Source organism: Cricetulus griseus, chromosome 5, assembly GCF_003668045.3.
Source record: "Cricetulus griseus strain 17A/GY chromosome 5, alternate assembly CriGri-PICRH-1.0, whole genome shotgun sequence".
NCBI lineage: Eukaryota > Metazoa > Chordata > Mammalia > Rodentia > Cricetidae > Cricetulus > Cricetulus griseus.
In genome coordinates, this window is record NC_048598.1 from 179,315,893 (window position 1) to 179,332,154 (window position 16,262).

General features: G+C 41.5%; 2 gene segments (V, D, J or C); both read left to right on the plus strand.

The window, feature by feature from the left end:
- Positions 1–3,283: 3,283 nt before the first annotated feature.
- LOC103164551 lies at positions 3,284–3,806 on the plus strand. The segment is given in 2 exon segments: positions 3,284–3,359; positions 3,463–3,806. Coding segments are annotated over 2 exon segments (390 nt in total).
- A 285-nt stretch (positions 3,807–4,091) lies between these two features.
- Positions 4,092–7,065, plus strand: LOC107977425. The segment is given in 2 exon segments: positions 4,092–4,158; positions 6,686–7,065. Coding segments are annotated over 2 exon segments (447 nt in total).
- Positions 7,066–16,262: the final 9,197 nt, after the last annotated feature.

Below are 16,262 nucleotides of genomic sequence, written 5' to 3' on the forward strand. Positions count from 1 at the left end.
TTTAACATTCATGTTATTGGTGAGTCCTTCCCCTGGACATTTTGTTTGTTGAGTCATTAATATTTTCATTTCCAGCACCATTTCATTTACTTTTAGCAATTCTTTGGCTTTTTATTTCTTTCCTACCTTGTATTTCCTCCTCACTTCATTCAGCTCTGATTGATGTTGTTTTGGTGATGATAATGATGCTGTCTTCAAGTATCTCCATATCTTCTTCAAACTACATTTGCAAAGACATGATAATTCTTTTGAGTTTTTGCCTGGAAATCACCCACGTCATCACCATTGGAGTTCATTACTATGGACTTGTTATCAGAAGCATGGAGAGGAGGGGACATGCTGTGTTGTATATTTATGTTAAATTTGGTGCCCTATCTCCATTTGATATAATTTTGGTTGTAGGCGCTGTCTATGAATCCTTTCTTATTTTGAAGCACATATAGCACTTATTCCAAAAAAAATTCAAAACTATTTTCATGATGGCATGTTGAACCTTGCAGAGTGACCTTTTTGCATCTTTTGAAATCATTACATCATTTCAAACTTTGTATTTACTTATGTGTTGCTTGATACTGCCAGATACATGTTGAACCAACCTGGTTTTTGAAAAAGAAATACACTTAATTGTAAAGTTAAACTCCACAATGCAGGAATGAATTTGACTTGCAGGCATTTTCTTAAGAACTTTTCTATGCCCTCCCTGATAATGAGATTGATGACTGTCTTATATGCCATCCTATAGCCTTCATCCAGTAGCTGGTGGAAGTAGAAACAGTCAGCTACAGCTAAACACTGAACTGAGTTGGAATCCAATTGCAGAGAAGAACGAGCGATGGGCAAGGGGGTCCAGAGGTGAAACCCACATTAACAGTTGACCTGAACAACTGGGAGCTCTTGGTCCCCAGACTGATAGTTGGGACACCAACATGGGACTGATCCAGACACCAGGAGTATGGGTTTCAGTAAGGAGACCTCGGAAATCTAGGGGACCTCCTGTAGTAGTTCAGTACTTATCCCTGGCATAGGTGTGGATTTGGGATCCCATTCCGCATACAGGGATACTCCTTGAGCCAAGACAAATGGGGGAGTCCCTAGGCCCTATCCCAAAGGATATGATAGACTCTGATGACCCCCTGTAGAAGACCTCACCCTCCCTGGGGAAAGGAAAGGATATGTGTTAGATAGGGTTTTAGGTGGGGGGTGATGGGGGAGGAGGGATTGGGAACTAGGATTGACACATAAAACAATCTTGTTTTGAATTCAAATAAAAAACAAATATAAAAATTTTAAAAAAAGAAATTTTGCATTTTTAGGTATCAAATGAATAGGTAATATTTTGGTAGTGTCTTTACAGTCTTCAGTTCTCAAACAATACTGGCTCCATAGAATATATTTGGCAGTGTTGAGTTAGTTTCTTTTTCACAGGAGAAGTTGAGAAGGGTAGGTTTGGAGTCTTCCTTGGGAGTCTGATGATTCAACAGTGACTCTGTCTGCCCCTAGACATCCCTTAAAGTGAGACTTCTAACCAGCATCAAACTCATTGATATGGGTCTGTTTGAATTATTTATACCTTCCAGGCTTCCTTTGTTAGATGATTTGAACTCAAAAGTTGTTCCGTTTCTTCTAGGATTCCCAGACTTCCATAGGATAAGTTTTCATTGCAATTTTTAATGACTTTCTGAACCACAGCAGAGTAAGCTGCAATGACTCAATTCGGAACTGGGATTCCCAAATTTGAAGTTGTTTATTGAGAGTTTATTCCTGTTGTTCAAATCAACTTCATTCATTCAGTGTAGGTATGTACAATGCCTAGGAGAGGATTAATTCACAAGAGGGTTGAGACATTATTTTCATTGGTGGAACTGGTTTCCAGGACGACTGTTTCCACACATGTGTCAGAAGACTCCTTGATTGTCATCTTCTTCCTTGACTCTTGTGTGTTTCTCCATGTCTGGTTTTCCTACTTTAGGTAATCTCTGGTGGGTGTGTATTCCTAAGGCTTATAGTATCAGGAAACACAGAGCCTGTGAGATGTTAACAGAGGAGTGGGCAGATGTTATAGCCTGGGGAGACACAAGCAGAGTTGGATGGTTTGGAAAAGCCTTGGATATTGTAGACTTGGATACAGGAACCCGAAGGAGGTGGGAACTTAACAAGTAGGGAATGGCAAAGTCTACTTATTAGTTTAGAGAAGCAAGACCATGGAAAAGACTGTTCTTTTGATACCTTGGAACTAGCAAAGCCATTGTGATGGAAATGGGTTGGAGGTCACAAGAAGAGAGTAAACTGTGGGAGAGTAAGGACCTGGACTACCTTCTGGTGCAGGGAAGGAATGTTTCTGAAAGATCATTTGGATATTCTCTGTGAGAAAGAGCAGACCTCACTCGTGGGGAGAGAAAGGCGAGTCCATGAGGATATGTGGCACATAAGGATAGGCAATGGAAAGAAATAGAGCTTAATGGTGCCTGGTGGAATTCCCAGAAGATCTAGGAGTGAAATTGGGTTGGAGAGGAGGTGGCCTGTGTGGTGGAGAGAAGGTCAGCCCTTGTGGAGTTCAGAGGTGTCTCAGGTCTTTGATCTGATTTTATTATTGATCAATAAATAATCTAGAAAGTATTAATATTTATGCAATGGCATTCCTTACGTTTTATGAATTAATATTTAAGCCTTGTGTGTACTGTACTATACCACTGAGCTGTGGCCTCTACTATAATTTTTATTTAGTTTAATGTATGCATTCATGATTGACTGCTTTATAAAAGTGGCATAATTTAGTGATTTCATGTCTTTATTTCCTATGATTGTCTGAGATGATTTCTGTTAAGAGAACAGAGGAGTTTACATGGAACAACCACAGTAAAGGTTGCAATACTAAATTACTATTTACAACTAAACTTCACACGCCGTAACATCTCCTTTCACGTTCTTTTTACTTTTCTTTTTTTTTTTAAGAAGCATAACTCAGAGTGAGATTCTCCTACTAAGCAAATATTATTTATCCATGCAGGACTGGAGGTTATCACAGGGCTTCTGCCTTGAATAATGTTTCTACAAACTGAGCTAAGGCTCCCGGACAATAAGTCATGGTTAATGCTGTAAAAGCCACCTCATTTTATCTCAGGTGTCTGCAGCATTAATTCTGTCTCCCAGCACTCACATCCCTCAGCTCATGATAGAGCAGGAAGACATGCAAATTATTTCCCCCTCTGCCCATGAAAACCAGACCTGACCCTACAGCTCTGACAGAGACGCCCAGCTCAGGACTCACAGGTCCTCCCATTCTGTGCTCATCACTGAACGCTCAACACTCAGCATGGAGATGAGACTGAGCTGGTTTTTCCTTGTTGCTCTTTTAAAAGGTAATTTATACATAAGGGGAGTTACTGAGTGTGTGAGTGGACACGAGTGAGAGGACAGTGGGCATTTGTGACAGTTTACTGACAGGAGTCTCTGTGTTTTCAGGTGTCCAGTGTGAGGTGCAGCTGGTGGAGTCTGGGGGTGGCTTGGTGCAGCCTGGAAAGTCCCTGAAACTCTCCTGTGCAGCCTCTGGATTCACCTTCAGTAGCTACTGGATGAACTGGGTCCGCCAGGCTCCAGGGAAGGGGCTGGAGTGGGTTGCACAAATTAGAGTCAAAAGTAATAATTATGCAACACATTATGTGGAGTCTGTGAAAGGCAGATTCACCATCTCAAGAGAAGATTCCCAAAGCAGCCTCTACCTGCAAATGAACAACTTAAGAGCCAAGGACACCGCCATTTATTACTGCACTAGAGACACAGAGAGAAGACTTCAGTGTGAACCCTGACAAAAACCTCCTTCCCTGCAGGAGCGATCAGGACCAGCAGGGGGCGACGACAGCACATGGTGCACAGGGACAGTGCAGGAACAGGTGCAGACAGAGTTGAGTCCGGGTTCTGGGGTCTCAACTCCATCTGATGATGTCCCAGATGTTTTCTGCACTTGTGTTATACAGATGTCTGTAATATCCATGGAAACAGATTTCTGTTGTTTTTTTCCTTAACTTAAAAAAAACTACATATACCATGCTGTCTAAAGACACTAAATGCAAAAATCACAGCTGATATCCAAAATGACCCTGCAGACCCCTGATAGCAGAAATGACTCTGCATGTGTCACAGTGGTCAAATGCTCAGAAGGTCAGAGGTATTTGTGAGGCTGCACTCTCAATGAGTTTCAGGACAAAACTGAAGTTATTCTGATTAGGACAGAGTTTAGGATTAGGGAGGTCAGCACAGAAAGACACTGTAGCCTAAACACCCAAATAGGTCTCAGATATTTCTCCTCTTTTTTTTTCTCTTTAGGCCAACAGCCTTGATTAAAATGGAAAGAAGCTGTCTCTCAGGAAGCATGAAGGCAATTCCACTGAACTGGGGATGAGACTTTCTCTTGACCGATGTGGAGCCTTGAAACCATTGTGTCAATATGGAAATATATGAGAGACAGACAGAGAGAGACAAAGACAGAGACAGGGAGAGACAGAGAAAGTGAGAGAGAAAGACAGAGAGAGACAGAGAGTGCTAAAGAGATAGATAGATAGAAAAATAGGTAGATGGATAAAACATAGATAGACAGACAGATAGACTGATAGACTCACGGAGACAGAGAGCAGGAAAGGATTTACAGTTTCACTAATAAATGTACAGGAGTATAATGAAGGTATTTGGTTATGTTATAACCTCTTATAGATGTACGGAATATTGTGTGGAATAAAAATAGCATTTAAAATAGCTCTTATTTAACTGTCCTTGACTTTAAGGGTAACTTAAAAGTACATAAACGCAATATAGGCAAAACGTAGGTTGTTAAAAACTGTGAGCACTTGTCGGGAGTTGGTGGCACATGCCTTTAATCCCAGCACTCCGGAGGCAGAGGCAGGCAGATCTCTGTGAGTTTAGACTAGACTGGTCTATATGAGTTAAGTCCAGGACAGTCTCCAAAGCCACAGAGAAACCCATCTCAAACCCCTTCAAAAAAAACCTGTGAGCATTTGAATCTAAATCATTGGCATTAATTGCACACACCCTCCAACTTGAGATGTGTCTCACTATGGTTGCATCCTGGTGAGCACGTCCTATCCTATCTGTAATCACTGTGATGGGGTAGGGGATGAATCTGTAAGATGTATTTTGTGAGAAGGGGGGGCACACTTTACTGCAGCTGGTATACACCTCTTCACCTAGGGACATTCATCATTGTATGAAAATAGTTTAGAATGTCTGCTATCGTGGTGGGGTTCTGTTGGCCTCTACTGGATAGTGGCTCCTGATTGTCTCTACAATGCCCAGGACAAACAATTTTCGGGGCCCAAATTGCATAATTTCTGAGATACAAGAAAGTGGCTACAAAGCCTTAAACAAAGCTCCTATTTAAGCATTCATGCTGGAGAGACGTCCTGGGTGCAGCTTTTGGCATTTCTAGGAAAAATCCTCTCACAGCAATCCCCCTGTTTCTCTGACTCTCACACTCTTCCCACACTCCTTCACATTGATCCCCAAGACTTCAGTGAGTTGTGTGAAGATGACTCCACCCCTCCTCCTCCTCTCTCTTCTGCTCTTCCTCCTCCTTCCTTCATCTTCTGATTCCTCCTCCTCCTACTACTGCTTCATCACAACAATCCCTCCCCTCCCCATCTCCCTCCTCCCATCCCTCCTCCCCTCCTCTCTCCACTCTCTCTCCTCCTTTCATTCTGATTTAAACAGCATAACCTTTTGTTTTATTTAACTTTGTGTGGATTTCATATGTGAGTACTTTATTACCTGAGCTACACTGCTGATCAGCTTCACTGCACGACTGCTGATCTGATTAGGACTCCACTCTCAGGTTCTCTCTCTCTCTCTCTCTCTCTCTCTCTCTCTCTCTCTCTCTCTCTCTCTCTCTCTCTCTCTCTCTCTCACTTAGTACATTTAATACACTTAGTACATATTATTTACAGCCTGGCTGCACTGTAAAGGGTAGGAACATGTATGAACAAGGAACTTCACAGGACTGAGTACAGATGAGGGCATGTTTTAAGGCTGACTCTGGGATGATGGTATTGATGTCACTTTCCTTATGTGGTTTATGACATGAGCCGAAGCACAACATGTATCCTTGTGCTGTTCACTCACAGCAGAGAGCTAAAGTCAATGCTATTTCCCAAAAGGGACAATAATATTAATAGTTCAACTAGTGATTCAAATGTGGTCATCCAGTGGCCAGTCAGGTTGATGTCATGTGAATGGTGAAATTTGATGCATTTATTTATTGTGTGTGTCAGTGACCATACTGGCCCCAGATAAACCCACTGTGCACAGTACCCCCTTTCATGTCAGTAGCTTGTGAGAGATGCTGAGTGAGAGAGAGCTGGGCTCTCAGAGAGACAAGCGTGCAGCCGGTGAAAGTGATCATGCAGCATGCTCTCCTACATTTACTTAGAGGAACATCCCACATGCAAATTTGTAGCAATGCTACCAGAAGTCAAGCACCTGCTTAAATTCAGAGCCTCCTACACCCTGGAGAATATTTTTTCAGGGAGGCATTGAATTAACCACAATGGACATGAAATCCTTGTGGGTCTTCGTTTTCTTGCTGATGTTTCCCAGCTGTGAGTGCCACGGGGAAGCAGTGGAGAACCTTGTTCTGCTGGTTCTGAGCTCCTGACTCACTGTTGTTCTTTGTTCACAGGTGTCCTGTCCCAGGTGCAGCTGCAGGAGTCAGGCCCTGGTCTGCTGAAGCCCTCGCAGTCACTGTCCCTGACCTGTACTGTGACTGGTTACTCCATTAGCAGCAGTTACTGGTGGCATTGGATTCGTCAGCATCCAGGGAAAGGGCTGGAGTGGATGGGTCAGATTTATAACAATGGAGACACCAACTACAACCCATCTCTCAAGAGCCGAATAACCATGACAGTAGACACATCGAAGAATCAGTTTTCTCTGAGGCTGAACTCTGTGACCACTGAAGACACAGCTGTGTATTACTGTTCAAGAGACACAGTGATGAAACTTCAGTTTGAGCCTGCACAAAAACAAGCCTTCCTGCAGGGGACAGGAGTGCCTCTGTGACAGCCATCACTGAGTACTAATGCAGTCTAGTCTCAGCCTGGAAGCAGCACAGTGAGGAAGGACCACCCACTTCCTGTGGGCTGGGGAGTGTTATGTCCACCAACCACACGCTGTCCCAAAGGGACATTATTCCTTGGCATTGTGTTTCTGCTTTCACAGATCCTCGGGTGGCAGTAAAGGCCATAAGAAAACAGTGTCATTATTTTCATAGATGGGATGGGGATAATGAGTAGAATATTTGTCCTCACCAATCATCATTTGGCCTCCTTTTCCGCCTTGAGTATCAATATATGCCATGATTCTCATTGGCTCTAGATTGAAGTATAAGCTGAACTTTGTCTCTACAAAACAAACATGGGAAACATTATGTGACAAAGTAGGCTCCTTTGGATTGTGGCTTGTTAGGATGCCATTAAAGTTAAAAGTTGTCCAGGGCAACTTTGAATCAACAAAATACACTGCTGTCATTGTGTGAGAAGGAAAATATGCAGATACTGGAGTCTCTCTGTCCCTGTCCCCATCTCTGTCCTCATCTCTGTCTTTTTCTCTTTCCGTCTTTCTCCCATGTCCCTCTTCCCATCTCCACCTCTGCTTTCTAACATTCAAATTTCATCTGAAGCAGAGCCTCAAAGTTCTCATGTGACCATTGACTAGATGTGGGAAGAGGTGTCATTAGAAACCTTGCAGCCTTTAGTGTGGGATTTGAAGCTTTCATATATGAAATGGAAATGATTCTGCTCTTTGTACAACCCAGGCTGTAAGATTCATTTAGAAATCTGAGTGAATTAATACATGAGGTAGAATTTTCCAAAAACAATGTAAGTCCAAGAACACATTGCCCTCATCTAGGCATCTTCTCTTAGACAGGCGAGGACCTCTCCTAGAGGACATGGTCGTTGCCTCTGCTCCTCATGATTCTTGTGATCCTGGAATCTCATGGAGACAATGTCAGATATTCCACAATTTAATCATAGAACAAATATCAGCTTTATGCTGTATTCCGTGGACAGTTTCACTTATAAGTTGTTAGAAATTTCCATACATGGTTCTGTGTTCCTATCCAATACTTATAAACTACATAGAGTCTCATATAATATCTGTGTTTCAGAGATGATATTAATTAATACAGTTATCTCAGGTCATGCTGATTTTCCTCAAGGTGATATAAGTTTCATATTTTTTCACACGAAATATTCCCATTGTGTCTCACATATAACTCTGTCTTCTTGATGCAGTCACCTGCTGACAGACATGAAGTTAAGCTCAATAATTTATTGTAGACAGCGCTACAATAATATCAATGTACAAATGTTTCTGAGGTATGTTCCCTTTAGGTCAATTCATTAGTCAATCCAGTTTGTATGTAGCCTACTTGAAGGACAAATACTAGTGCTATACATCTGACAGGAGCATGTAAATTCTCAAAATTCATCATATTTTGAAATTTCCATTCATCACCATCATCATCACAACCATCTTCTTTAAATAAATCTGACAACCTTGTCACAGAGCAGAGCAACTCTCTCAGGCCTGAAATCTACCAAGAGTTTAGGTCTTGGTGTTTCACCCACAGAATCTGCACAGCCAGGAGCTAAGGCAAAAAAATGAATATCCTCAGACAGCGTTAGGATTTGGACATCACCATACTTTGCCTGATCCAGGTGTCCTCCATGTCCTCAAACTTGAGTAGGTCCTTATTTAAAGTAATTATTTGCTCATGAATATGCAAATCATGAAATCTGTGCTGGTAAATACAGAGATGTCCACACCAACAACATATGATCAGTGTCCTCTCCACAGTCACTGAGCACACAGGTCCTCACCATGGGATGGTGCTGGATTATCCTCTTCCTGGTGACAGCAGCTACAGGTAAGGCCTCCAAGTTCCAGATTTGAGGAGGGGCCATTTACTCAGGTGACAATGACATCCACTAGACCTTTCTCTCCACAGGTGTCCACTCCCAGGTCTAGCTGTAGCAGTCTGGGGCTAAGTTGAGGATGCCTGGGTCTTCAGTGAAGCTGTCTTGCAAGGCTTCAGGCTACACCTTCACTAGCTATGTTATGAGCTGGGTGAAGAAGAGGTTTGGACAGTGCCTGGAGTGGATTGGAGAGTTTTTCCTGGAGATGGCAGTACCAGCTACCATCAGAAGTTCCAGGGAGTGTCCACACTGACTGCAGACAAACCCTCCAGGACAGCCTACAAGGAGCTCAGCAGCCTGACATCTGAGGACTCTTCAGTCTATTACTGTGCAAGACACACAGTGTTGCAACCACAGCCCGAGTGTGTCAGAAACCATGGAGTGGCAGGAAAGTTCCCTGGGACTGAGATGGCAAAGAAGATCAGCCTGGAGACTAGCTCAGAAATAATCACTTGAGTGACAACTTTTCTGACCCTCCATCACAGTCTCAACAGTCTTTGTCAAGTTTTCCAAGTTTCAACTGTAATAAAACAATGCTGAATGAATGAGGTCCAGTGACCATCTCCATGTACATGTTCCTTCTGTAATAAAACACTAAAGGGAAAACTGTGGTAATGCATAGTGACAATAATATCTTTGGGCTCTCAGAGACTGGAGCTTTGGTTGTAGTAGCTTTGAATAAAATTTTTTACCTGTAAAGTACCAAGAAATGATATCACACCAAACCAAATATCCTCTCATAGTCTTTTTTATTTAAATTAGAAACAATATTGTTTTACATGTCAATCCCAGTTCCCTCTCCCTTGTCTCCTCCCCTACCCCAAACCAACATCCTACATATCCCATATCATTTTTGCTCCACAGAGAGAGTGAGGCCTTCCATGGAGGGTCTTCAGAGTCTGTCATATCCTTTGGGATAGGGCCTAGGACCTCCACAGTGTGTCTCGGCTGAGGGTGTGTCCCTCTATGTGAAATGGGCTCCCAAAATTCATTCCTGTGCTAGGAATAAGTATTGATCTACTACAAGAGGCCCCATAGATTTCTGAGGCCTCCTCACTGATACCCACATTTATGGGGTCTTTTTCATTTCCATGATGGCTTCCCAATGATCAGTCTGGGGGGAGCAAGCGTTCACCCTTGTTCAGCTGATTATGTGGGTTTCACCAGCCTGGTCTTAACTCCTTTGTTCATCACTCCACCTTCTCTGCAACTGGATTCCAGTTCAGTTCAGTGTTTAGCTGTGGGTGTCTGCTTCTACTTCCATTAGGTGCTGGATGAAGGCTCTAGGATGGCATATAAGTTACTCATCAATCTAATTATCAGGGGAGGGCATTTAAGGTAGCCTCTCCTCTGTTGTTTAGACTGTTAGTTGGTGTCATCCTTGTAGATCTGGAAATTTCCCTAGTGCCTGATTTCTTAAACCTATACTGGCCCCCTAACTGATGGAATCTCTTATTTCAGTCTTCTCTATTCTTCCCCCTACACCACATTCCTGTTCCCTTATGTCTTCTTCTCAGAGTCTTGAATAACATGAATGTGTGTTTTTATCTCAGCCTGTGTCATCCAGAAGATGAAATATTTGGTCTCCTACAATGAATGAAATATTTGTGTCATTATGCATTGCCACAAAAGTGTAATTATTGTAAGTTGAACAAGTATATCTTAAATTAGTTTTCATCAAACACAATGTATATACATGCTAATTAAGAATAGGTTTAAGATTATTCATAATAATCTGATCTCAAGTTTACTGCCTTTCCATTTCCTGTACCCTGACCCACAGTCTCAAGCATTTACAGAACACCGCCTTACTCTGTTACACCCACATACTTCACCGTCCACTGGATATCTTGAAGTCACCCTTGCTCCATAATGTGTTTGGTTTTATATAATGAGCAGCATGGAGGCCTTAAATACTTGATAATCTCAATGTTTGGATGCAGTAAGAAGTCTCTGTAGCAGAGAGTATTAATTTTGCATGTTCCTGTAGCAAACACACTTAACCTTGAAATTTGAATGCCATGAGCTGAATATGGATGAAGCTTCATCTGATAAAATTTTGTTGGCAGGCATGAATCACCTGTGCCAATTCTGTGTTAGAGACCTTTCAGATCTGTGGTGAATTTAAAATACTGTTTGAAATACTGAAGACTTCATAAAGCACCTCCTGTCTTCTGCAGTGGTAACTGGGGAATGATAAGAAGGCAAGGGAATCTTCTCATTCTGGTCTCTGAAATGAACAAGACTTCAATGTACTCAGGAGGCATTTGTCAGGTTGCTGTAAGACATTGATACAAGGGGTTGTCTGTTACATGCTGCTGAGTCACCATGAAGTGACCAAACACTTCAAATGACATGTCATCAGGTAGACATGAGAATGTGGGAACATTAGAGCATGGCTGTTGTGGGAGCTCAATCTGATTAGCCAATGACACTTGGGGTTTTCCCTCTATGGGCATGGTTCTCTCTGCTTAGTGTCCAGATAAGACCTGAGGTCAGGAGTCCTGTGCTCTCTCTCTCTTGGAAGCTGAAGGCTTCAACATGCAATGGTCATGTGCTTTTCTCCATCCTTCCCTGGCATAGGAAGAGGCAACAGTGTCACTTCCCTCTGTATTCATTAGTGTGTGTCCCTATTTCATCCCTTAATAAGGAAGTCTTCCTCACAAGCAGCCAATACATAGCCTCCCTATCGTCCAGGTAGCAGACTGCTCTCCATCATGTGATGATGGCAGGCATAAGACCTGTGTTTATGTTGAAGACAATAAATAGTAACTTGATTATTGAGGATGTTTACACAAACATACTACATACAGAAACATCAAAACTATTTGCTATAGTAGTAAATTACCAATACGGAGTCAGGTAGAAATATAAGGGTATTTAATAGGGAAAAGCCTTACTTACAGAGCAGACCAGCCAGCCGGTGGTAGTCTGTACAGCAAGAAGCAAAGAGAAACCGAAACCGAAAACGCAGTCCCCCTACTCACTCTGACCACGCCCTCACAAGCCCTCAGGTACTCTTGTAGCCAGCCCCTAAGAAGGCGTGGCTACAGCTTCCCCTACAATTCCCCTTTTAGTCTAAAAGAGGATTAAAACTTATACACTATCCTAAGTGACAACAATGGGGAAAGGGGGCGTAGCATTTTCCAAGTTACTTCCTGCTGAAATGGGACGATGATAGTCATGTGGGGTCCTGTAGAAAGAAAATGTTAGTATCCAGTCCATGTTAGATGGGATTCACTTGATTGAAGATCTCGCTTGAAATCCTCAACTTGATTGAAGTCAGTACCCGAACCTCTGGCCAGAGTGTCAGTTGAAATGGAGCGAGTTGGATCCAGTGCAGTCGAGGAGATGTGGCCCATTTTCTTTCCAGGGTGTCCAGGGATTGCTGTCAGGCAGGTCTTCATTGGCTGTGTGGGACTCAAACATAAACAGTTAGCAGAGAAATGTTTGCTTGTGTATGTACACATGCTAGGGAATGCAACCATGAGAGCATAACAATTATGAAAGGGTGTACACCTTGAGAGAAAGATCCAAGAAAAGACAAAGACAGTCCCCAAATTCTTCTTTTATTCTGTATTACATCAATTGGCTTCTTGATACAACACAGAAACACTAAAGCTTAGTTAAATAATGTGCTTGGATTTTAGAGGAGGAAAGCCAAATCCACCTCTAAGTCCAGCATTGGTTTAATTGAATAGGGACTAGGAAATAAAGAGAAATAGAGTTTTTTGAGAGACAGCTGTAAAGTTTACCGTATGGCACATTCCTTCTATTTGATGGTTATAGCTACCTTTTCTTCTTAAGTATCTACCCATGCAGTGTCTTTTGCCTTCTGAAGATGAGTTTTCCTGTGAAGATAAAAGCAAAACACTTCCCTTTCCTTTGGGAGGTTTCTATTTAGTTTATAAGATATACCTTAGTAGAATACCTGTCATTTGTCCTCGTTGAGAGGTTTTTCCTTTTCCAGTCGAATCTTGATCAACTTTGATGGTATCCAAAGTTTTTCTTCTCCTGTAGAAACCAATGCAAAACCCCTACCCCAACGTAATACATGTCCTGGTTTCCATGCAGAGGTTAGTACATCTTTGAAGTATACTGGCTGATTGAGTTCAGCAGTTTTTTCCGTAGTCCAGTGTCTTTCTGCAGCTGTTTGTCCTTTTTCATTGGCATTAAGAAAGTTTAGTGTTAATAAAGCATTATGCAACCTATGTTTGGGGGGTTTAGTCTTCCAAGCTTGTTTGTTGAGCATCTCCTTAAGTGTTCTATTAGATCGCTCAACCACTGCTTGTCCTGTAGGATTGTGTGGTATACCAGTAACATGCTTTATGTTATAATATTTGAAAAATTGTTCCAATTTCGTAGAGACATATGCTGGAGCATTGTCAGTTTTTATTTGTGCAGGTATACCCATAACTGCCATCACCTCTAGCAGGTGTATAATAACAGAATCAGCTTTTTCAGAGTTAAGAGCAGTAGCCCATTGGAACCCTGAGAATGTGTCTATGGTATGATGCACATATTTCAAATTTCCAAACTCTGCAAAGTGAAAGACATCCATCTGCCAAACCTCATTTCTCCGAATGCCCTTAGGATTACAACCTGCTGGCAATGGAGTTTGATTATAAAAGGAACAAGTAGGACAGTTTTTCACTATCTCCTTGGCTTGTTGCCAAGTGATAGAGAAGTCCTTTTTCAAACCTTTGCTATTTACATGATGTTTCTTATGAAATTCTGAGGCTTCTAGCACACTTCCAATTAATAAACGATCAATCTCATCATTGCCTTGTGCTAGTGGGCCAGGCAGACCCGTATGGGATCTGATATGTGTAATATACATAGGATTACTTCTGTTTCTGATAGTTTCCTGTAATTGTAAAAACAGAGAAGTTAATTCTGTATTATCAGGAACAAATTCTGCAGTCTCAATATGTAACACGACTCTCTCTGCATACTGAGAATCAGTAACTATATTAAGAGGTTCTGTAAAATCCTTAAGTACCATGAGAATTGCATATAATTCTGCCTTCTGTACAGATGTATATGGACTTTGAACTACTTTACTTACCTCACCTGCTTTATAACCTGCCTTACCTGATTTGTTGGCATCAGTGTAGAAGGTAAGAACTCCAGAAATGGGAGTTTGTCTTACAATATGTGGAAGAATCCAGACTGTCTTTTTTATGAATTTAATTCTGTCAGTTTTGGGATAGTTGTTGCTAATTGTTCCCAAAAAGTCAGTAAGAGCTATTTGCCAATATTCATTATCTTTCCATAAGGAAGAAATTTCTTCATTAGTTAAAGGTACTATAATTTCTGCTGGATCTTTTCCAGTCAGCTGGCGAAGTCTTAATTTACCCTTTAAAATCAAATCAGAAATCTTTTCTATATATGTCTTTAACTTTTTATTCTGTTTATGTGGCAGAAATATCCATTCCAATATAGTGTCTTCCCTCTGCATCAGAATTCCAGAAGGGTATTCTCTGGATGGCAAGATAACCAGAATACAGTCTAAATTAAGGTTTATCCGATCTACATGTGCATTCAATATTCTGTTTTCTACCCATTGTAACTCTTTTTCTGCCTCATCAGATAATATTCTAGGACTGTTTAGGTCCTTATCACCTTTAAGGGCCATTTTTAAATGCTTTAAGTCATGTCCTTCTACACCAATAATTGTCTGTAATTGAGAAATTTCCCCTAATAATTTCTGAAGAGAATTAAGAGTTTGATACCGATCTCTCCTAATTTGTACCTTTTGAGGTCTGATTCTCTGTAAGTCTATCTTGTAACCTAAATAGTTAATAGAATTTCCTCTTTGTATCTTTTCTGGTGCAATCTGTAATCCCCAACGAGGCAGAACTTCCTTCACCATTTCAAACATACGTTCCAAAGTTTCCTTATTAGAATCTGATAAAAGAATATCATCCATGTAATGATAAACAAGGGATTGTGAAAATTTCTTCCGAATTATTCCCAAAGGTTGCTGTACAAAGTGTTGACACAAAGTAGGGCTATTTAGCATTCCTTGTGGCAAAACCCTCCATTGATATCTCCTAACTGGCTGTGAATTATTAAGAGTTGGTACAGTAAATGCAAATTTTTCTCTATCATTTTCCTGTAACGGTATTGTGAAAAAACAGTCTTTTAGATCAATGACTATGATAGGCCATCCTTTAGGTATTAAGGAAGGTAATGGCATTCCAGGTTGCAGAGAGCCCATTGGTTGAATTACCTTATTTATAGCTCTCAGGTCTGTCAGCATTCTCCACTTACCTGACTTCTTTTTGATGACAAAGACAGGAGAATTCCAAGGACTGGTAGATTCCTCTATGTGTCCAGCATCTAGCTGTTCCTGTACTAACTTTTCTAAAGCCTCTAGCTTCTCAGAGGTCATAGGCCATTGTCCTACCCAAACTGGTTCATCTGTAAGCCACTTCAATGGCAGGGCCTTTGGCTCCTCTGAAGGTCCATCATTTGTACCTAGTTTCTGTACAGCATGGATGGTTGGTAACCGTTTTCCATAGCGTCTTACCAGATCTTTTTCATAATTTGTATCTGACACTGGAGGAATATTAATCTGAGTATTCCATTGCTGTAAGAGATCACGACCCCAGAGATTTATAGCTATATCTGCCACGTATGGTTTCAGTATCCCTTTCTGTCCTTCCGGTCCAATGCAGACCACTGAGTTAACACTCTGTCGAACTCTAGATAGAGTTCCAATTCCTAAAAATTGTACATTTGCCTCTCTAAGAGGCCATTTCTGAGGCCAAGACTTTTGAGTAATAATAGTTACATCTGCCCCAGTGTCCACTAAGCCAGAAATAACTTTATTATTAATTTTAACTTTTAACTGAGGCCTTTTATCATTAATAGAAGCTTGCCAAAATATGCGTTTCTCATTTTGTCCATTCACACTTGATTCTTCATCACTATTCAAACTACCATCTAGAGCAATATCTTTTTTCACAATATGCAAAGTACTATCTATTGTTCCTGTGAGAGATTGTCTTCCACTGCTATTGGGAATGACCTGACCTTTCTCGATGTGGGGGCCTTCTTGAGGCCCCCCTCGGGGTTTCCCGACCTTAAGGGGTTTCCTTGTATGTCCCTGGTCGATCTACATTCATTGGTCCAGTGTCTGCCCTTACCACATCTTCTACACAATCCAGAAGGCAGTGGCCTTCCATATGAGGCATTGTTAGAATTCATTTGTCTACAATTTCTCTTAGTATGTCCCATTTTACCACAGTTGAAACATCTAGGTTCCTGGAG